Genomic DNA, 22,802 nt, shown 5'->3' with positions numbered 1-22,802 from the left:
TTTTTTGTTTTTATTATGTTATTACCATACATACAGTATGTCTAGGTATAATTAAGAAAATTTAAGCTTCAGATTCTCCTTTTATATCTTGGAATATCGTTAGTGTTGTATATATTATCTTGAAAGCCTAATTGAGATCTTTTTTTCTTCTAATCAGGTGAAAGAGGACATTGCTTACTTAAAACGGAGGCAAATATTCTTTTCTGTGATCTGACTTTGAAGCCTGGTGAATCCAAGAAATGTAAGTACATCCAGTTAATAAAAGGGCTTATCATTTTTAGTATTATTTTCTTTTTAGCATGTCCAAATGTACACAATAGTTTATCATAAGTAGTAAGTTGTGCAGTCACAAACGAGGGAGACCCAAATATTTTTCCTTTTAAATTGGACTGTTTGCCAGAAAGAAGATTAGGGTTGCAAGGCATCTTACCCATGATGCTTCTCTGTTTTTTCTAAGAGACATCTCAAGAAAACACAAAAGCTTGTTGACTGTAGCCAAACAGAGCCAAATGCTTTACTTTTTGGCTGCAGTAAACTAGCCAATATCTTGTTTGAATTGAAGTAATAAAATATTTATATCTTACAAAGAATTACTAGTCGACTAGTCAATGGTTCTGAATGATCTTAAATGATTCAAAATTAATACTATGAACAAGTTTATAATTTAATTTTAATTTGCATTCCTCCAGTTGAATATAAAGAAGTTTTGCCAGCAAACATTCCACCATCCTATCGTGGCCAAGACATTAAAATGAATTACAAAGTATGCATTGGAGTTGGACGTATTGGGAAACCGCTCACTTTGATAAGACTTCCATTTCGTGTGATTGAATTGAAAGGTATTAGAAAAATTACCATTCTTTTTCTACGTAGCCTTGGGGGAGTTCACCCAAATATGGCTTCCAAAGTCTAATAGATTCAACCATGTTTTTATAATACCTTCAAATCATAACACGGCGATCTTTGATTGGATTAATCGGATTCAAATTTCCTTGTTTTAGCCAAATTTTAGGAAATTAACTGAGAAGAAATGATTTCTTTTTCTTTTATCCTTTTAGAGCACAAACATAAGCACATTCTGTGAAAATTTTAAGTCTCTTGCACTTTCCTATCCGGAATTATCTTGATTCCGATTTAGAGGGATCTCAACCGGGATGAGGACGGGATAGAGGGATCTCTCGAAAACGAAAGTACCCAATAACTGGTGAACGGTTTGATGTATCAAAAAACTTTTTTTCCTACTTTTACATTGCTATAAGGAGACTTTATATACCAAATTCAATCTCCTTATGAGCACTATTTAAGGAGATACGAGGGATATTAGCCAAAATAATCCCGATTTTACAAAGGTTCCAATGAAAGATCACTGTGATTTGTAAAAAAAATATACCTTTTTCAGCGGCTAGTTCGAAACGCAGGGCACAGGGCACAGGTCACAGGGCAGGTGGTGACAGGTCAGCTCTAATCATTATAATTCAGAAGAAAAATGTTAAAAAATGCTTTAAAGTTGTTAAAATTATCATTCTGAAGGTGTTTCATCCATTTAAAACTATTTTAGACGCCTAAATCTAACCACGTGCTTACCACGTGCTTTCGCCGTTTGCGTCGTGTATAACACAGACCAGATAACACTCGTAAGATATTACACGTACAATAAGTATATATAATAGCAATAATAATTATTTTCAGTGTTATTATGTATATTATGTATGTTATACACAACATCAATCTCGTCGCTATTAAACTGCTCTCTCACAGGAAAATATTTGTTTGCCCATTAAGGCCGAGGGAAACGATTCCAACATTTCATCCAACATAGAAATTGAAATGTTGGACAAATGTTGGATGAATTTTGGAAAGGTGTTGAATCTCCTTAAAATCGTTTCGTTGCAATGTCCAACATCATTTTCATCCAACATGGGTGTTCATTCATTCTTTTTTTAATTCATTCTTTTCAAATTAGAAATGGAAAAATATCGCCTTTTATGGTGCAATTTCCTGAAATTTATTTATCTATTTTAATTGATTTTCATGAACTTAACAGTTTCTAGGTCACGAGTTTTCACTTTTATGATGCATTTTGCTTGTAAATACTAAAAGCCATCAAAATATTACACTAATAATTAATTCAAGCGATGAAAATGTAGGAAAAACGGCCAAAATCACTTTTTTCGATCTCAGCAGCGGGACTATTTGTAATGAATTATATATTACGAACTTATTATAATTTTCCGGTCTGTAGTTTTTATGTCCTGTGCCCTGTGACCTGTGAACTGTGCCCTGCGTTTCGAACTAGCCGCTTTTTCCGCCTGTAGAAGGAAATCCAAAAAAAAGAGAAGTGCTTGTAAAAATATGCAGTAATCATTTAAATTTCATCTTGTTTATTCTTACAGCTTGACAGAAAATTGGACATTGTTATCGAAAGTGAAGAACGTTTTGTTGAACCAGCTGTTGTAGAAAAGATGACATCAACGGAATTGTTGATCTACTCTGACAGAATTTCAGACATTTTAGAGGAAATGCGAGAAGAAAAACTTTTCTCTGAAGAAATCAAACAGTTTTGGTTTGATGTCATTGCATTTGTAAACGCGGCCACATCGAGGAGATACGCTATTGACAATAACTTTTGCATCTTGTAAGTTCAACCATGTGCTAATTTATAAAATCAATCAAATATGTCCATAAATCTTCTCTTCCTCGCTTTTTGTTTGCATTGTCGGCATTAATTGCAGTTTCTCATTTGAAAGAAAATCAGATATTTTGAAAGGAAACTCCCCCGGGGTGAGTACTAGGTTTGCGGGATGACGGGTATATGTGCCGCCCTACTTTTGAAAATCTCAACTTTCAGGGTCTAAAATTGAGGGGAAAAGACGAACATTTGTGAATTTTGTAACCCTTAAGGGGAGTAAAACTAGATATTGTGGTTTTTACGACCCTTAGCGGGAATTTGTAGGTCCAAAAAAGGCTACCTGTATCCTCCATTTGCCTAGGTATCCCCCTGGGAAACTTACAAATTTAGTTTCACTAGACTAGAGTCGTTTATAATGCGTGCAATACAGTAATAAGTTCAATCGATTCACATTTTCATTTTTCAGACATTCTGAAAAGCGCAAACTTATCAAGACAGTGGACTGTGATTGTATCAAAAGTGATGTGCCCGATGTTGTTCTTATAAGTGATACTGAAAGTGACTCTGAAAGCTTCAAGATCGATAATAGCTTAGAACTACAAGGTAATACTTATTTAAATTGGTCTGGTTTGGAAAAACGTTCTAGATTACATGGTTTCTTGAACTTTACGGGCTTATAGTCTAGGAGGCACTAGCGATGATGGAAATACATGAGCTAGTCATATCTAATAAATAAAGACTAAATCAATTATGACGTTAGATAGAATTGATTAATGACATACCACCTGCCTCGGGTGAGTTACGGCATGTCCAACTTTGCCGTATTTTTTAGCAACCCGATTTAGCACTCAATTCTAGGTACTAGTAATAATTTATATACCAAAATAACCATATTAAGACACAGAACAACCTGATTGCTGTGTTGAAATCAATTTTCCACACTATGGACAGATATTCTCGTGTGTGTTACGGCCTGTCTAAAAAACTGAAAACCTACAAGACCCGAATCCCACCAATAGCATGGCTCCGACTGGGGTTCTAGGTCCCCCCGCCAAATTTAGGTCCCCCCTAAGAACAAGGTCCCCCCAGCCTGATAAAATTTTAGGTCCCAGTATAATAGGGGAAAAATTTTTGATATATAATTTTTTTTCAATGTGAGTTTTTACCATTTAGTCAATGAAAACACAAGTAAATAAACAGTAAAGTAAACTAGTAGTAACTTAACATTATACTAGTACATAGCTTACACTAACATGCCACCGCAGCAATATAATATTTAAAAAATTCTATAATAAATTGTATAATCATAACAATGTCAATTGCAAGATTATAAGAAATGCATGGGGACAAAAAAATAGTAAGTAACTACACGTTTGGTTAAACGAAGAAATAAAAGATTTTCTTTTTTCCTGAAAATAATAACAATAACACTCCATCTAAATAAATAAAAACGATGGCCTAGTTATAATTTAAGGTTTCGACGAAGACATGAAAAAATCTAATTAAAAAGAAATGACTCTTATGTTTTGCAAGCTAAAGTTTATTCCACTTAAATTGGCATTCATTTTTGCTATCATGTGGAAACCATATCAGAGTAATTAGACTACTCGAGTACCTAATAAACATACAGTAGCGAATAAACGTACAGGGTCGAAAATGGAGGCATGCAAACCTAATTGAAGGATCTTTTTAATGAGGTTAGGGGGTAATATTGGGTAATTTGCTTTCTTTGACGAGTAGAACAAACCTCAAAAGTCAAAGATGGATATTTATCATTAGAAACAAAAGTAGGCACTTGAATTGAGGAAAATTTTTGTTAAAATTAATAAACGTACATGTACGTTTATTAGATACCCGAGAGTATCTTCCTTGAGAGTGGTTTGTACATGGTAGCAAAACAAACTTCCAATTTACATGGAATAATTTTAAATGTAAGACGGGTTCAAGAAACGAGCTTGTCGGAACAGGTTGACGAGATAAAGCTTTTAATGCTTTAAAGATTGAAACATAAAAAATAATCAGGAATAATTAATTGATTTGATTATTGATTGATTTAATTACTGATTGATTGATTGATTGATTCTCTATTGCTACTTTGCCTAATACAATAGTCAAGAGATACTGCGGATAAAAATTATCAAAAAGTTCTGCGCCATCTTAAATAGGGCGAAATAGAAACCAATCCTAGCTAAGGCCCGGACTCCACTCGCCTACGCTTTGATTGTACTTCTCAAGCAAAATCTTTTATGTTGTTGGTCAAAAGAAAAATAAAGATATGCCATTGTGGTCCATTCAGACGTACAGTCGAGAAAAGTTGAAATGCGCCTAATTTTTTTTAAAGTGCATAGTACTTTTTCATGATGCAATCTTTTCTCCAAACTAAAAGCTGATTGAATCCATTAAGATGATCGCAGCGCAGACAATGAAGAGATGTGCCTTCAGGAAGCTAGACTTTTTGAGTTTATAGCTATATACTTTCACTTTATGGTGTTTCTGTATGACTGTCTGTGTGCCTAGTCTAACCACCGTTAAATGCCTTCGGGAAGGTCCCTCCTACTTGGAAAGCCAGAATTGGAGCTATTTCACCAAACTACTGGAGCGCAAGTTATTACGTAGGCTATCACAACTGAAAAAGTTGAATGTATGCGCCTATACAACTTTTTTCAGGTTTTCCAAATAGATTTACCACACTGAACAAACAGTGAAAACACTCTAAGTGAGGTAAATCTATTTTGAAGACCAAAAAAAAAGTTTGTTTACATCGATTCACATTCAATTTTGGATTCATATGCTACATTCTACTACTTTTTGTACTTTGCCGGTATCTTGTTTTACCGTTTCTGTATGACTGTCTGTGTGCCTAGTCTAACCACCGTTAAATGTCTTCGGGAAGGTCCCTCCTAACTTGGAAAGCCAGAATTGGAGCTATTTCACCAAACTACTGGAGCGCAAGTTATTACGTAGGCTATCACAACTGAAAAAGTTGAATGTATGCGCCTATACAAACTTTTTTCAGGTTTTCCAAATAGATTTACCACACTGAACAAACAGTGAAAACACTCTAAGTGAGGTAAATCTATCTTGAAGACCAAAAAAAAAGTTTGTTTAGATCGATTCACATTCAATTTTGGATTCATATGCTACATTCTACTTTTTTGTACTTTGCCGGTATCTTGTTTTACCGAGTTAAGAAAGATATTCCCGAGTTACGACCATATAATGGTCTTTAAAGCTTAAGAAGCTTTATAAACAATAAAGGTAGTTATTAATAAAATAACACACAATATAAATTACAGTAGTTACGACCATATAATGGTCTTTAAAGCTTAAGAAGCTCTATAAACAATAAAGGTAGTTATTAATAAAATAACACACAATATAAATTACAGTTTGATAAGTTTGAACAAAAATATCAACAAAATGTACATTTGAAAACTTGAGCAAATTTCTTTAAAGATTCCCGAAAAAGAATTTGAAATCATTGCTGAAATGAACTTCTGACTAAATTACAGTATTTATTCAGTTTTAAAGACAAGAAACAAAATTAGACATACAAAACACTTTTTCCATTCAATGAATCGAATCAGCTCATCATCATAACCAGTCTGCCATTTTGTTTGTTTTGATTTGCAAAAGTAATATTGTAATCCTTGTTATGGTGATGTTATATACTTTTTCTATAATTTGCATTTATAACACTCGCTTCAGCTTTTCAATCCTAAATCAAAACTAATGAAATGCAATATATAATAATGGTAATAGCATATAACGTAATATGAAAATGTGTATAACATTTACCGCTGTATAATTTACCGCCATATTTTTGCGGAACACTTAATTGGCCGGAACAGAAATACGAACAAACGCGCGCGCGCGCAAAGATTCGAGATTCCTGTCCAATATCCTTGCGTGAAGCTATGAAGGCCTCCTCACTCGCTACGCTCGTTGCGGGGGCAACAACTTATGCACCCTTGAGTTCTTAAAATTGCCCTCTGAAATAGTGCCAAGAGGCAGTTTCCAAGATTAATTTTCCCTGACTTTTGGTAAAAAATCCACCCTTTTCCCCTGACAATTATCATGATTATTTGGAGGACCCACCATGGTTGGGTCCGACAAGAAAAATTTTGAAAAGAGGAGATTCCTAGATTGGCTAAAAATCATCAAATTCAAGGCATTCTGGAAACAAATTCCCTGACTTTTCCAGGTTTTGCCTGACTTTTTCTAAAAGCAGTCCTTTTTCCAGGTTTTCCAGGTTTTCCCTGACCGCTGGGAACCCTGCAAGGATTTCCAAAGCTCTATTTACATGTGTGTGCACTTCTAAGGATCAGATCACACTTCGCATGAAGACATGAAGGTTTTTTAGAGAAATTAAAAACAGTAAAGAAAAATATTTAGGAAGTGTTATTTAGCCCCCAGAGTTACATAAAATTATGCAGGTCCCCCCCCAAGATAGAGCTCCCCCCGCCTGTCTGGAAAAACAAACAGCTCCCACCTCTTATATGGCAAATTTGAGGTGTAGCTCCCCCCGCTCAGGCGGGGGGGGGGGGGGTGCGAGCCATGAATAGCACCGTCTGTCATAGGGTCATTCTTACATCAAAAGAAGCGTAGCGTTATTAAAACGTAGAAAACGATGTTAACTAGGAAGAAGTTGACTTTTAAGACCCAGCAAGAACTATATTGGAAAATCTTCTGTGTTGACGTCATTTTTGTCCATTTTTGTGACGTCACTAATAAGGATTCCTTAAAATAGCTCTCGCTGGGTCTAGAATGCCACTTTTTAGGCATTTTCGGTTGGTTGCCTAGTTCATGATCAGTTTCCGGGCTAGGTTGCTAAGCCAATTTGCTTAATTTTTGGCCATTTTCAGGGCTGGATCCTTAGCAACTCGGTTGCTTATAAAAATTTGTATTGGAGGAAATCAGAAATTATTGAATATGGACTCGTTCTGTTTTACACTTTTAACTGCTTTTAAAGAGAATTAATTTTGACAGATTTATCGGAACTCCACGAAATTATGTTCCCACCCGCCAAATTTGAATTTGTTGGTTGAATTTAGGTTTTTTAATGCGTCGTTCGATGTTTCAAAATTTCCGTTGCAATGCACCAAAGAAATTTTCGCGGTCAGAAATTGAATGATCGCGAAAAAAAACTATTTCGGCTAATTCGTGAAAATTTCTTCCAGCAAAATATAATAGACCTTTCCCGAAACCTCCCAAAATATTAAAATTTGAAACTAAAAAATCTTTAGTTTAGTTTGTTTTGGTGTTCTAATGAAACCCTGAAACTTTTCTTCGATTCGGATCACTAGATCAGAAGATATTTCACTTTCGTTTTCAGATTCCTTCACCTATTTTTGCTAGCCGATTCGCGAAATTAAATTAAATTTTCGTGAATTGCCTGACTCGCGGACCTTTCTGGCCGCTAAAATCTCTGACATAAAAGTAGTTTTGGATCCAGAAATCCTTCGCCAGCCAGCGAAATCGATTCCCGTCAAATTTAGTTCCTTTAAGGTAAATATCGCATATCCCAATTCAAATTATAAAGGCAACTTTTTTAGTGAAATAACCAAGTTTTATGTTTATCTTATCCAGGAAAGCTGAAGGAAAGATCTATCAAACAGCTGAAGTTTTTGGCCAAGAAGCATGAGGTCGACATTTCTAAATGCCTTGAGAAGCAAGACTTGATCAATGAGATTTTGTCATCCCGATCATTCATCGCCAGTTCTGACTCCTTAATCTCCGAATCATTGTCTAGTGCCAGCAGTAAGTCTCAACCGTCTACCACCAACCGTCAGCCGCCTCCGAACACAACATCTACAACCAACGGACAGTCACCTCCGAACGCAACATCTACCACCAACCGACATCCGCCTCCGAACGCAACATCTACCGCCAACCGACACTCGCCTCCGAACGCAACATCTACCACCAAAGGACAGCCACCTCCGAACGCAACATCTACCACCAACCGACATCCACCTCCGAACGCAAGGACAGCCACCTCCGAACGCAACATCTACCACCAACCGACATCCACCTCCGAACGCAACATCTACCACCAACCGACATCCGCCTCCGAACTCAACATCTACCACCAATGGACAGCCACCTCCGAACGCAACATCTACCACCAACCGACAACCACCTCCGTCGTTTTCTTATTCTTCTCCTAATAAGGGCTTCACAAAAACATCCAACTCAAATGAAAAAAAGTAACAGAACAGAGTATACACAGACCCAAAGACTTGGAAAGATTGTGAAACTGTTTTTGTAGAAAGTGTTCCCTTCAACATTGATGGATTATGTAAATACGAACTTTCATTTGATCCTGAAAATTCTATGAAATCATCGAATGATGGACGACCATGGGGTGAACGGGTATCCTCAAGAACGGAAGAGCATGGTAAAAAGGGAGCACGCAAAAAAGCTAAATGTCTTGGAAGTTACGTTTGTAAAAATGACAATTGTTTATTTTACAGATACTACAACAAACCAAACAAACTACATTTCAAAAAGCAGTCTAAAACTTGTAAAATCTGTGGTACCATTGGTGAATTTGTAGAATGTAAAGCTGTTAAAGTCTGGGAGTTTGACGATGCAGAATTGATTGTTGTTATCAAACATAATGGGAATCACACGTGCGAGGCCAAGAAAAAGCAGGAGGTTCCTGATGTCGTTTACGAAAAATTTTCGAATAACCCTAAAGCCAGTGCCACACAAGTATCCGAAGACATTATAATCGATGCCATTGACAGAAACGAACCATGGGAGGAGATTTACAAACTTGTCGATTCAACGTTATGTAAAGAAAATTTGTATTATGCTAAAAAAAAGGCAACGAGCGATCCTCACGGGCAGAGTTTTGAAGCAGTAGCAATCCTAAAGAGTAAGATTGCGACCAAAGATCCGTACTTCATTTATCGCATTAATGACCGTAGCATGAACGAAAGCCCCAGTTTTGTATTCAAGATGTCAAAGGTGCAGGCTGACATTGCATATGAAATGGATGAAAACAAAGGCGGGATGTTAAATGGCGAGTATTGTTACATAGATGGTACGTTCAAAAGATGCAAAGGATACGTGACTTTGGCGGCATATGTATATTTAGGGTTGCTAAGGAAAATGGTAAAGTTGGCTACAATGGAGGCAGAGACCGAGCACGCTGATAATTGGACCAAATTCTGGCATTTGTTCAATGAGGTATTGGAAAAACACAAAGGGAGTCGTTTTTCACCAGTTGCTTGGTGCACAGACGAAGCAGGTGGAATTTGGAAAGCGTTGAAAGTGGTATTTGGCGAGGATGCCGTAAAACACAAAACTGTCAGCTGCGAAAAACATTTTTTATGGTCTGTTGACAGATACACAATATCACTAAGAAACGTATCAAATGCCGCAGATTTTTTCAAAGAAACGGCGTCCAAATTGATGACAAGTGTGACGAGTGCAGAATACTTATGCGCACTTCAAGAGCTCAAAGAATTCATTGACACGAAACCGACCAAAAGAGGGTTCCTTCGTTCATTCATAGAGTTTTGGGATCAAAGACGACACCATTTCAGTCGTGCTTTTAAACACGGAGATGCACCAAACACTAACTTAAGTGAGGCGTATCACTCGTCATACGTAACTGCCAATAATATCAATCTTTCATTGGTGGAAGCAGCATATCGGGATACAGTCACAGCTATCAGACTGGATAGATCACTCGTAGCATTTGGGGATGGCAGTGACTGTCAAGGATATGGTCCCACTACGGAAGAAACGACATCAAGGAGCAAGCAAAAACAGAAGGAAAAGGTAAGGCATTAAACATTAATTTCTTTCGTGGATTTATTTTTGAGAACGATTCTTCTTATTCCTACCTATTTTTTTCAATCAATGGAAATGAAATTTGTACTAGTAATCTCATGGTTTTGAGGGGGAATTCGGGATGAGTTTCTCACAAGGATAATTTCAAAAATTTTCAAAATTAGACCGAGAGAAACTTATCCAAATTGATTTTGGTTAATTTTGCTTGATATTTCAATGTTCTAAGGGTTTATTATTTAAATGTTCATTGTCTAAGAAACTTATGGAACAGCCTATTAATAGAAAAAACAATGCCTTCTCATGTCTTTTTTTCAGGCCAAAACCTATGCTGACGATGTAAACTTTGGTAATCATTTTACTGACGAGGAGGACGGGCCATCATCTTTCGTCGATCCTTCGTGTCGCCACCGACCAACTAAAAGGACCTGCTACTCCACAGATGAAGAAGGAGAAGTGCCAAAGAAAAAACACAGGAGAAGATCAAATACAACAAATACTTTCAAGAGTATTTTGGCAAAGGCAAAATCGAGTTTTTTTGTTTGGGAGAAGTGTGGAGATGGTGCTTATACAATAACAACAACCGAAAGTTTACAATACATCGTGACCATCAAAACCACGCCAACATGTTCTTGCCCATATTTTCAATCCGAAAAACGCATTAAAACCACTTGCAAGCACATCGTGGCAACACTAATGACTAGGTTTGGTGTGGATGAGAAAAACCCACTCCTAGCCCAGTTGTCCTTTACTCGTTACGAAGTTCAAGGGTTAAAAGATCAGCAATCTTCAACGACCAGATCCACGCCACAATCTTCAACGTCCAGACCCTCACCACAATCTTCAACGTCCAGACCCTCACCACAATCTTCAACGTCCAGACCCTCACCACAATCTTCAACGTCCAGACCCACACCACAATCTTCAACGACCAGACCCTCGCCACAATCTTCAACGTCCAGACCCTCACCACAATCTTCAACCTCCAGACCCTCACCACAATCTTCAACGTCCAGACCCTCGACACAATCAGCTAATTGGTAAGTCTAAAATGTTTAGGATAATTTTATTACACACAAATTTCATGAGCAAATTTTTTATTATCTGATAAATTTTGACCTTGACCAAGATATGAAAATTAGGGCAAATTACTAGGTGGCAAAAAATTGACCGGCTCCAAGATTATATATATGTCTTATGGAGTTGTCATATAAAATTAGAACAAAAACAATGGATGTGAAAAAAATCGCGAGACCGTTTTTCGGCAATTAAAGTCTGTTTCGAAATTATGTGGAAATTTTACTTAGGATAGGGCTTATAGTAAAAAATAGCCAAAATGTTTGACATACTCCAAAAGCCTCTATCGGAGAGTACATAGTTAAGATCAGCGAGGTTCAGATTTGTTACAAATCATTAATGGGCTTTTCCAGAAAAAATCTCATGGGGTTCGCTCATGGGGGTAGATATCATTATAGGTATTATTTTTTCAATGATTTACCCCTGGTCATTTCCATTGTCAAATCAACCCCCTGGGCACCAAAATTTACCTCTGGACATTGCAATATTTTAGGAATTTTTCGGTACCCCTAGACGATTCATCCTCCAACCCCCCCCCTCAATGTATGTTTTTTTTCTGGGAGAGCCCAATTCGTCATTTTTTTAAATGGTAGAAAAAAATCTTCAATTTCCTTCCTCTTCTTTTTTTGAAAAAAAATCCACTAAAACATTCTTTTATTATTATCCAGGTTAACAGAAAGTGAATTGCAGGGTATCTTTGAATCGTCTCCAACAGATGTCCCTCAAGAATGGCATATTAGGAAATTATTGGAACGAAAAATTGCAAAATGTTGCGCCTGTGGTAGCTCCATGCCAGCACAGAAGATTATCATTTCGGTGAAAGGATTATATATACCTCCGGGCCAATCATTTTGCAAAGAAAGGACATTCTTTTTCTGTGCTTTAGAAGCTTGTGTTAAGAAGAAGCCTTTCATGAGTAATTTGATAACACCGCCTCAAACGTTGTTCAAGAGTGATAATAGTTTAACGTCAGAGGACATTGGTCTTTTACGAAGAAGAAACTTCAATGTTTTATGAATTTGTTTTTTATTATCATCTTTAGATAGCTTTTTTCATATTTTTACACTATCATAGTTTATTCTTTAGATTTAGAAATAACATAGCTTTTTACAAGAGGAAATTTTTGGCGGGAAGGTAAGGCTGCTTTGTAGGTTACTCCAGTAACAGAAAATTTAAATTTGGGTGATGAATCAAATATTGCGCTTTTTGTGATCTTGATGAGAACTTTGCTTGATATTACGTGATAGTATTATCGGCACGGGAAGGGTTTTTAACGAATGTTTAATTATGGACCTATACCTACATAAATTTAGCCCCCAGCGGTTTGCGTAAATGCGTGAATGGGCTTTTTTGCTTGCGTAGATGCGTGAATTTAAGATTTTTGCGTAAACGTGAAAATCTATTTTTTCATTGCGTGAATGCGTGAATTCGCCAAATTCTTTGCGTGAAATTGGCCTTTTTCCCCGATTTTGAGTTATTTACCAGATTTTCCCCGAAATTTTTCCCGATTTCTAGAAAAATTGGAATTGCGTGAATTTGGGAAGAAAATCTGCGTGAATGCGTGAATTTAGAAAGTTGCCTGAATGCGTGAATTGCGGGTCAGCTAGGGGGCCTCATCTAATGAACGCCAAATTTTGGAGTCAGTTTGAAGTATTTAGTTTTAACTTTTGTACCTACTGCGGAAACTTGCTGCAGGCAAACATTAGACACTTTTAGTACTATTTAAGCGTGTATTATTCAGGAAATCATTTAACATTATGTACATATCTAGCGTTTGTATTATAAATATAACACATTGAAACAAGAATTTCAAGGCCTTTCAATTATATACGATGATTGTCTTATTTGTCAAATATTTAGTACTCTCAGGTGCCGAGTAAACGCCCCCCCCCCGCTTGTAAATTTTTCGATCCAACCCCCGGACCTTATTAGGACCCCCCCTGTTTATTGATTTTCAAAAAATTCACAGCTATTAAAAGAAAAGTTCCTCATTTTGCTATATAAAAAGCCTAAATTTAGTCTATTTTTATCCTTTCTTAGGGTTTTTAGAGGTACATTTTCAAACCCCCGGTAATTAGGCCCTCCTGTTTATTAAATTTTTCCGACCCCCCCCCCTTTATTTGGCACCTGAGAGTAACTTTTTAGAATTACGTCTGTAATTCGGCTCAAAGTGACCGTTTTTTTATGGGGGAATGGAGATGGGCACTTAGATACAGATTTAAAGTCGACCAAAAATCAGTAAAAATAACATTTTTCTTTTTAAGCTTCAAAATTCGTAATTTTATTTTTAAATCTCTACAGGAAACAAAACTCTATACATATGCCCCTCCCTTGGCATTTGAGCCAGCCTAAATACTTCTTGTCAACTTCTGTCTCAGTTAAAGACTATAGAAAATTACCATTCCAATAGTTTTTAACTAAAAATAGGCACAAAAAATAATTTAACCACCATTTTAGGCACAAAAAATAATTTAACCACCATTTTAGTATTTTTGACCAACTTGGTTTCATGAAAATTTAACTCGTCAATTTAAGGTGCACCATAAATTGACGAGTTAATTAACTCGTAAGATTAAGGTGCACCATAAATTGACGAGTTAATTAACTCGTCAGATTAAGGTGCACCATAAATTGACGAGTTAATTAACTCGTCAGTTTAAGGTGCACCATAAATTGACGAGTTAATTAACTCGTAAGATTAAGGTGCACCATAAATTGACGAGTTAATTAACTCGTACGATTATGGTGCACCATAAATTGACGAGTTAAATTATCTACTTGTGACGTCATAATTTCCCATTGATGACGTCACATTTAACGTAACTCGTGTTTTTTGTAACTCGTGTTTTTTAACTCGTGTTTTTTAACTCGTGTTTTCCGAGCCTCATTTTCCTTGGAATCAATTACGTTAGCTATACGAGAAAATCTTTCTGCGATTGCTGTGGAAAGGTCCAAACAGTGACAGAGGGTCGTTGTTATCAGATTCTTACCTTGGCTGTTGACTGACTGAATATCTCGATGCGATGTTGTATTCAGCCTGAAAAAAAAGAAGGAAAATACATTATAATATTGTCATTATACCATTATAGTTATCATTAGAGTTATCGAAAATATCAGAGAACACACTGAATAGAGTAAAAAATAGAAAATGATAAAGAAACGGGAATATGTTTTTCCTGAAACCTTTGAGGCTTTTTTCAGATTTAACAGAAACACAAGTTTGAAAAATGGCAAAATAAGTGAGATGTGAGATTTAGTTTACAAAATGGTTTATTGAAATATCATTTATGATTTACAATAAACAGTTGGGCAAAATAAAAATACCCTGATTGGGAGTCAGAAGGTCCTGTACCAAACTAACTCTGCACTGCTCTGCCAGTCATGGAAATCCTTGCATTTGCAGGCATTTGCACAGGGTTCAACATGCGGCAAATGCAACGGGTCGAAAACGAAAGTGACGAAAAAACCCCATGCAAATACACTCGATCACTGCGGCCCGTTGCATTTACACAGAGTGAAAAAATGTTACACTTGATTATAAAAAATCAAAATTTTAACCCGTAGACAAAAGTTTTCTAAAAAGGCTAAAAAATCGTTGAAACCGTTGCAAATGCAAATGCAAATGCAAGGATTTCCGTGACTGTCTTCAAGTCTATTTCAGCAAATGATTTCTATGATGGAACTGGTTGCCCAAAAATACAAAAAAATCCTTGCCTATAAAAGTTAAGGATTTTCATTTTAGCTCCCCCTTGCTCAGTACTTGTTATTGTACTTAAAAAGCAAATGGACACTTCCAATAGTTGAATGCGACGGTCTTTTGAATAACAAATTACTCCTCATATATTACTTTCCCTCAGCCAGTAAAATGCGATAAATTATCTTGTCTCAGCTTCTGAGACCTTCTTGTTCATAGCGTCAGCCTGGGTTTAGGTCCTAGACAAAGATTAGGTCCCCCCCCCCCGAGTTTTAAGTCCCCCCAAAGATTTATGAATTTTTTGTTAGCCCCCAGGAATTTTGATCCTAGACACAAAAATTGATCCAGTAAAAAAGGGTTTTTCAATGTAAATTGCGTTAAGTTTTAAGTTTAAGATAAAATATTTTGCACACTTTTGATAAAAATATTGGGACACAAGCAAAAATTTGGGGTTGGTGTAATTTAAGATGCACGATCTAACGATTTACGATGCACGATTCGCAATCCGTGCATAAAATATGTTAATAATTCATGCGTAATTATGCTAAAATCATGATAAAATATTTAGGCAATTTACAAACTTTCATTCGCTGAAACTTAATTATTTTTAAAAACATCATTTATGTAAGATTATAAAATTATTCTATCTTCAATTTAAATTCAGTTATAGATCAAAAGAAAGTGAAGGCCACATGCATTCACCTTCTGTACTCTCTCTTTTTCATGGGAGTTTCTAAACATCGACCAGAAATGGCGACCACGACCAGCGACCACGACCGGCGACCAGATAAATTTGGGTTATCGAGTTTTTCCTCTTTCTCCACCGTTGAGTCTTTCTCTTATGATCATTTATTTATCGAATTGAAAAGTAAAGCTCACCCCTGTCTCACCTACAGTGATTATAATCTTATAAAGCCACGTGCAAAACGTGTAGAGCAGCCATTTCAACGCTCATGGAGCTTGAATAGAGTGTCAATTTCTATCCTTTTGTATTTTCGGCATCAAATTAATTAGTGGCAAAATTTGTGCTGGAACTTATTTAGCAAGCTTTATATTTGATCATTAGATCATTATTTTGTCAAAATAAGTCATTTTGACAATGTAAGGACAATAGAATAATTGATGAGATTGATATCTCTAAAACTGGCTTTCCCAGCTTTTTCCTACTGACACTTTCTATCTATTCATACTAAAGGCATCTCATTCAGTACAATTAAAATATTTGGTGTAATAAAGTTTACAGGCATCACACTTAATTGCCCTGTCAATATTTTTGTCAAAAAGTGTCACTTTGTTTAGAAAATAACTGGTACGTCAAAAGTCACTTTAGTATTCTCTCTAGCTAGAGTAATTCTCAGCCACGTGCTCAGTGGTTCATTTGAAAGCCACATCAGGACTTGATTTGGATGTTCTCTACGGTGGAGAGAGCAGGTAAACTCGATAACCCAAATTTATCTGGTCGCCGGTCGTGGTCGCCATTTTTGGTCGATGTTTAGAAACTCCCCTTTTTCATAGCTTGAATCAAAATAGGGGAATTGTTTACCGAAAGAAAATTCTTTCCCATAATAGAGCACCCGTTTTCTGCTTCGTACATTATGGTCTAATTTTACGGTTGTAATTACACCTTTTTTTTTTTATAAGAACAAACTATATAAGAACATAAGGCTTCAAGGCCCAAAAATTTAAGAACATTCTAAGAACATTCTAAGGCTTTGGAGACTTAAAAACATGCATTTTCTTAAGAAATTACATCAAAATGCTCAAAAAATGCTGAAAATAAGAACATTTTAAGGCCTAAATCCCCCCAAAAATCAAGAATTTTTTAAAATTCAAAAAATAACTGTTTTAAGATCAAAATTCTATGTATATTCCGAATATGAAAACTAGAAATCCCGCACGGCTCTCAATTTTTCACAATTTCGATTTTTACGCGCGCAGCGCCTCTCCTTTGGTATAATGTGCGCGCGGTCGACTAAGTTCCTGTATATCGCTCAACCACTTTCAAAATTCAAGGTTTGTGTATGACTACATGACATCAATTTTCGTATCAATTTTTAAATCCTCAGATCACTCCGATCGCAAGTGAAGGATCCTCAGTGCTTTATATTTTAAATGATGAGATTGCTCAAAAATGCTCATCCGTTACCATTGGGCCATTCCAGAAAATTTTTGTTACCCCCCGTCGGACGACGTGCATCTTTTAATTTTTTCTAGCCTCAGAAATAATTTTTTTTTTCCAGTGGTGGTCGGAAATTCTGATAAAAATCCATGTACTTTTGTAAAATGCATCGGAAATTCCACTCTTTTTTGCCTTTTTTAATTCAATTGCCTTGGAAATTCATACATTTTCTTCTCTCGCCTTTGAAATTTCGAATTTTGGTGAAAACTTTTGCCCTCGGAAATCCTGTGTCGTCCGCCCCCCTGTTACAGACAAATTCTGGAATGGCCCATTAGTTACGTAAAGATGACTGGTTGACCAATGACCGAAGCAATTTCTGTTGAAATTTGTGGAATTTTCTCCTCCGAGCTATTTCCACAAGGACCATATTCTATGTTATAATTGAATATAGAATTTTGAGTATCAATGCAAAGAAGCTTGTATTCAAGTCAAATTTCTTCATACCTCATCAACAGTAGACAGCACCAAACAAACAGATAGGGTGCATACCATTTAGCCAAAAACCCAAAAAAGTGAAACAGAGGGTTTAGCGAACGCATTGATTCATTTAAAAGTTCACCTAAACAGACGATCAAAGCCAACAGTCTTTTTTCTGTGTTTTCTTCGTTCGCTAAACCGAGGGTTTAGCAAACAAACTGCATCATTTGATTTTTTGTTTTGCTAAACCATTATTCTAACCAAGCACTACACCTTGTGTACGCTGGTTCACTAAGCGCACGCATGCATAAGCCCTAAGCTTTAATGTTCTCTTCCGCTGGGCTACCATTTTGAAATTCGTTGCTGTGACTTCAGGCAAGATCCTAGAAATCGAATTAGCAATGTAACAGCTTCTTTGTATAGGTAAACAAACCCAAACCATTTGCAGTTTAGTGAAACAGTTTCAGTTTTTTGGTTTTGAACATTAAAAGGTATGCAACCATAGACAGGGCAGCACCAATCAACAGGACAAAGGGAAGTATAAAATTTTGTATAGCCATTCATCTACAACATTGCCCCTTGATTTTCCAACTTGAGGGTTGTTGGCCTTAACTTACCTAGGCTAGCGCTAGCAACATCCAAAAGACCAGTATACTGTACAACTAACAAATAAAAGCAAAAAAGGGATTTATACAAAATATATTTTGAATATTTTTTACCTGTAGCTGTATCATCACTCTCAGTTATAAAACGCATACGTTGTATTTGAATTTATTAGCTAACAAAAAATTAATCGAAGTTTTTCAATATCCACCATCTCAAATATGAATTCTCGTGAACAACAGAGAAATTCACCATTGCCCCTGAAAAACATGGGACAAAATATTTGTTTCTTTATTAATTCAGTTCTCTAAGCCCTCTTTTCTCTTGATGGTTTTCGTAAATACATTTTTAACAAGCTCGTAAAACGAAAATAAATTTGAAACTTGAACTTGAATATACATCACGCTCACAGCACAGGACATGACCAACGAAGAACGTTAACTTCTGAAGAAGTTAGCTAATCCCATTGAATATGGATGTAGACAATTCTGGACATTTGGAGATCACCGCACATACACCAAAATTTTATTGCAAACTATAAACTTTTCCTTCACATGCGTTTAAATGTGGAAAACTTTTGTCGTGAACTATTAACTTTTCCTTTGCATGCGTTTAAAATGGGGAAAACTTTTGTGGTGGACTATTAACTTTTCCTTCGCATGAGTTTCAAATGGGGAAAACTTTTGTCGTGAACTATGAACTTTTCCTTTGCATGCGTTTAAAATGGGAAACACTTTTGTCGTGAACTATGAACTTTTCCTTTGCATGCGTTTAAAATGGGGAAAACTTTTGTCGTAACTATTAACTTTTATTTTGCATGAGTTTAAAATGGGGAAAACTTTTGTCGTGAACTATGAACTTCTCCTTTGCATGCGTTTAAAATGGGGAACACTTTTGTCGTGAACTATGAACTTTTCCTTTGCATGCGTCTAAAATGGGGAAAACTTTTGTCGTAACTATTAACTTTTATTTTGCATGAGTTTGAAATGGGGAAAACTTTTGTCGTGAACTATGAACTTTCCTTCGCATGCGTTTAAAATGGGGAAAACTTTTGTCATGAATTTGGTGATTTCTTTCATCGGGCGTTTAAAACTTGGAAAACTTTTGTCGTGAATTATGACTTAGGCGTAGATCACAAATAAGTTGTGTTCGCGTCGTCCGACCGACTCACTTTCTATCTTAAAAATCCGACACTTTTCAGTCGGAAAGTGGGAAATCTATCGGATTTTTTACCAATATTTTTCAAAGCATTTTATACATTCATCGTTAGTCGCCGATTGGATCATCCAGTGTTAGTTCAAATAAGCTTTCCGTCCGTAATTTTTCAAAGATTGTTTGCGTTAAAAAGCGCTATGCGACTGTTTTTTGCAACCGTGATATGTAACAAAGATCATAATGCAGCTAGTGCGCTTGAAAATTCTTGCCGCGCGAACAAACCTATGTTCAGGGCGCATTTTTCCGATGATTCTAGTGCTGACCGACTGCCTAGGTTCAGAGCGCACTTTGCCGACGATTCTAGTTTTTTTTTGGGGCTGGAAATGACGCGAACACAACTTATATGTGATTGACGCCTTATGACCTTTCCTTCGCATGCATCTAAAATGTGGTTTACTGTAATACTTTTGTCATGAATTTTCCTTTTTTGCATTTTTTTGGAAGAATGAAATCGTTTCCCTGGTTTGAAAGTTTTTTTCTTTTTGGCATTAGGTGAGACCAAATTAATTGTTCTGTAGGCCTGACCGACCCTATTTTTTCAAAATAGAAAAGTAATATATATAATTGAATTTGCAACTGAACAAGTTGAAAATTTTAAAATGTATTTGTAAATTCATCTCAAAACTTAAATGAATTCAAAATATCACAATGAAAATGACACAAATATCATTCATCAATAAAGAGGAAAAAGTGTGGTGCTTTAAAATGTCACAAATTCTTTAGATCTTGACCTTCTGATCCTAAATTTTCAGAGATTTAGTTTTATTATATACTGACTTGCTGACCAGGTATGACCCATATTCTTCAGAAGGCCTTCCTGTATTTGTGGTCCCTTATTTAAAAGAATTATATTTTGGAAATAGACCTTTTGCTATTTACAATTTCATATTAAATAATTAAAAACTCAACATTAAAACATTAATTCACTAATGTATAATTAGTTAAAGTGGATTTTAAATATTATCATAAGTCTGCTTGAAACGTAGTGGTCTAGAGAAATGACTATTCTTTTTTAGAATCAACCTTACAAGGAATGTCGGCGTGAATGATCCTTTTGTTTCGATAATAACATCAAAGCGGGAACTAATTTTCTTCTCGTTTCTTTCTTTCCTTTTTCTTTCTCATAAGTTCAAGCTTTCCCTCAGTCTCTCCCAAGCGTAGTTAGCTCAAATGGTTACAGTGTTTGTCTCAGAAGCATGTTTCACTACTTTTACTTTCACTTTCACTTTCAGCCAGCGAGTGAGCGAGCATGATAATTGATTTCCGGGTCAAAATGTTTGACACTTGACCCAATCGTTTGCTTATCTTTCTTGCGTGGTCTTCATTTGAATTTCAGCATTCAGTGCTTATAAAATACAGTTGTTATAAGGGTATCAAACTCCTCACTAAGAGAGAACAGATCATAGATTCGAATTGAACGCGTAATTACTAATAGCAATTAACATTACATAACGCGTCGATGTCTCTTCACTCCCATGAAATGTGATTCAAAATTAAAGTGATGAGCACGAAAACAAAATCAAGAATTGGAAAATTTGACACCCAGAGGGATCGAACTCGGGAACTCATGCTTATGAGGCGGATGCTCTAACCACTTGAGCTAACCACACTTGAGACAGTCCGAGGGAGATTTGAAGTTATGAGAAAGAAAAAGGAAAGAAAGAAATGAGAAGAAAATTAGTTCCCGCTTTGATGTTATTATCGAAACAAAAGGATCATTCATGCCGACATTCCTTTTCACACGTCAGCAATCTAGTTTTTATAAATATAAAAACTAGATTGTAAGGTTGATTCTAAAAAAGAATAGTCGTTTCTTTAGACCACTACGTTTTGAGTTTTTTATTCATTCAGACATGACATTGCGGATATAGCAAAAGGTCTGTACTAAACTTTTCTTCCTTTTTTCAGCATTTTTACACATGATAGTATTCCAAAAAATTCATATATCAGAAATTTTGATATTTTCCTTGGTTTATTGTAAAACTTTCTCCATTTTGTAAAGTAAAGGTGTAAGGTGAAGCATGACGCTACAGATCAAATCTGTGTTTTGACTGGACTCACCAACCTTTATGATTATAAGGGTACAGTCTGTTTATTGCGACAACTCTTTAAATTCAAGATCCTCTGAGAGTGTCTAGTGTTTTCATCTTACTTTAATATACGGCGTTTGTTTGTCATTCAATGTTTTGTTTGCAACTTGCAAATCGAGGAGGTTCTGGGTCGCTTCGCAACTTAAATTCGTGACATTTACGGCTTGTTTTTGTCACTCTCACATGTCTTTGCTATGCAAACAGAGTAGAGGAACGTACTTAAGTGTTCTGGAGCGCGCGTAACCCCTTTTTCTAAACATTGATTCTAGGGTTCGGTATAAATTTTAGTCCCTAGCAACGCCCTTGGCAACACAGTTTTGACCATCTTTTAGCCTACACATAAACCCTTATAAACCACCCAGGGCGGCACACAAAATGTCTACAATGCTCTCAACTGTTCCGTAAAATCATTGGAATTTCGTGCTTTTTTACACCAGACCTTTTTCAGAATCAAATTTTAAGCTAGAAATGGCCAAGACAACTGACAGAGTGAAGCAAAGTACTAAAAAATTCAAGAAAAGGAAAGGCTTTTGTAAGAAGATTGTATCAAATAGCCAAGACAATGTTGCTCCTGAAAGCTCTGTAAATACTGTAAATACTCCACGTGTAAATCATGGTGCCTATTAACCGGCAGGAAAGGATAGCTGGTGTAGATTTTCAACAACGAGATAAAGCCGAAGGTACATACAGATTGTTTACATGGAAGAACCCAGAATCAAAATGAATCTTTTAACGGTACAGTGTGGGATCTGCTTCCAAAATCAAAATATTCAGGGTTGACGCGCGCAACTCCGATTTGGTGTGTACGACGCAGTCGCAAACTTTAATATTGGCCGAAAGGCCAGTGTGCTTGTATATGAAAAGATGGGCATGGTTCCTGGAAAGTACATGTTGAGAAACTGCTTTAAAACAAATAAAAAAAAGACTTTACCATTCTAAGTATCAAGATAAGGAATCATCGAAAAATTATTCATGGCTTGAAAAAAGTGAAAGCAGACAAGGACAAAGAAAAGGAAGGAAAAGTTTACGGTGCCTGTGAATTCAGTTAAATTTATAGACTTTGTGAATGTTTGTGATGGTGTACTATTTAATATT

General features: G+C 36.1%; 1 protein-coding gene across 1 annotated transcript in view; it reads right to left on the bottom strand.

Annotated features, from left to right (window-relative positions):
• Nucleotides 1-22,802, bottom strand: part of LOC136801665 (probable serine/threonine-protein kinase DDB_G0267514) — a 41,256-nt gene that overhangs the window by 14,851 nt on the left and 3,603 nt on the right. Inside the window, exon 2 of the mRNA XM_067058310.1 lies at nucleotides 14,500-14,546. Within this exon, the coding sequence (XP_066914411.1) occupies nucleotides 14,500-14,546 (47 nt within the window). The remainder of the gene's footprint in view (nucleotides 1-14,499; nucleotides 14,547-22,802) is intronic.

This window comes from Clytia hemisphaerica, unplaced genomic scaffold (genome assembly GCF_902728285.1).
Source record: "Clytia hemisphaerica strain Z4C2 unplaced genomic scaffold, Clytia hemisphaerica genome assembly, whole genome shotgun sequence".
Classification (NCBI taxonomy): Eukaryota; Metazoa; Cnidaria; class Hydrozoa; order Leptothecata; family Clytiidae; genus Clytia; species Clytia hemisphaerica.
This window is presented reverse-complemented; position numbering and strand designations above follow the sequence as displayed.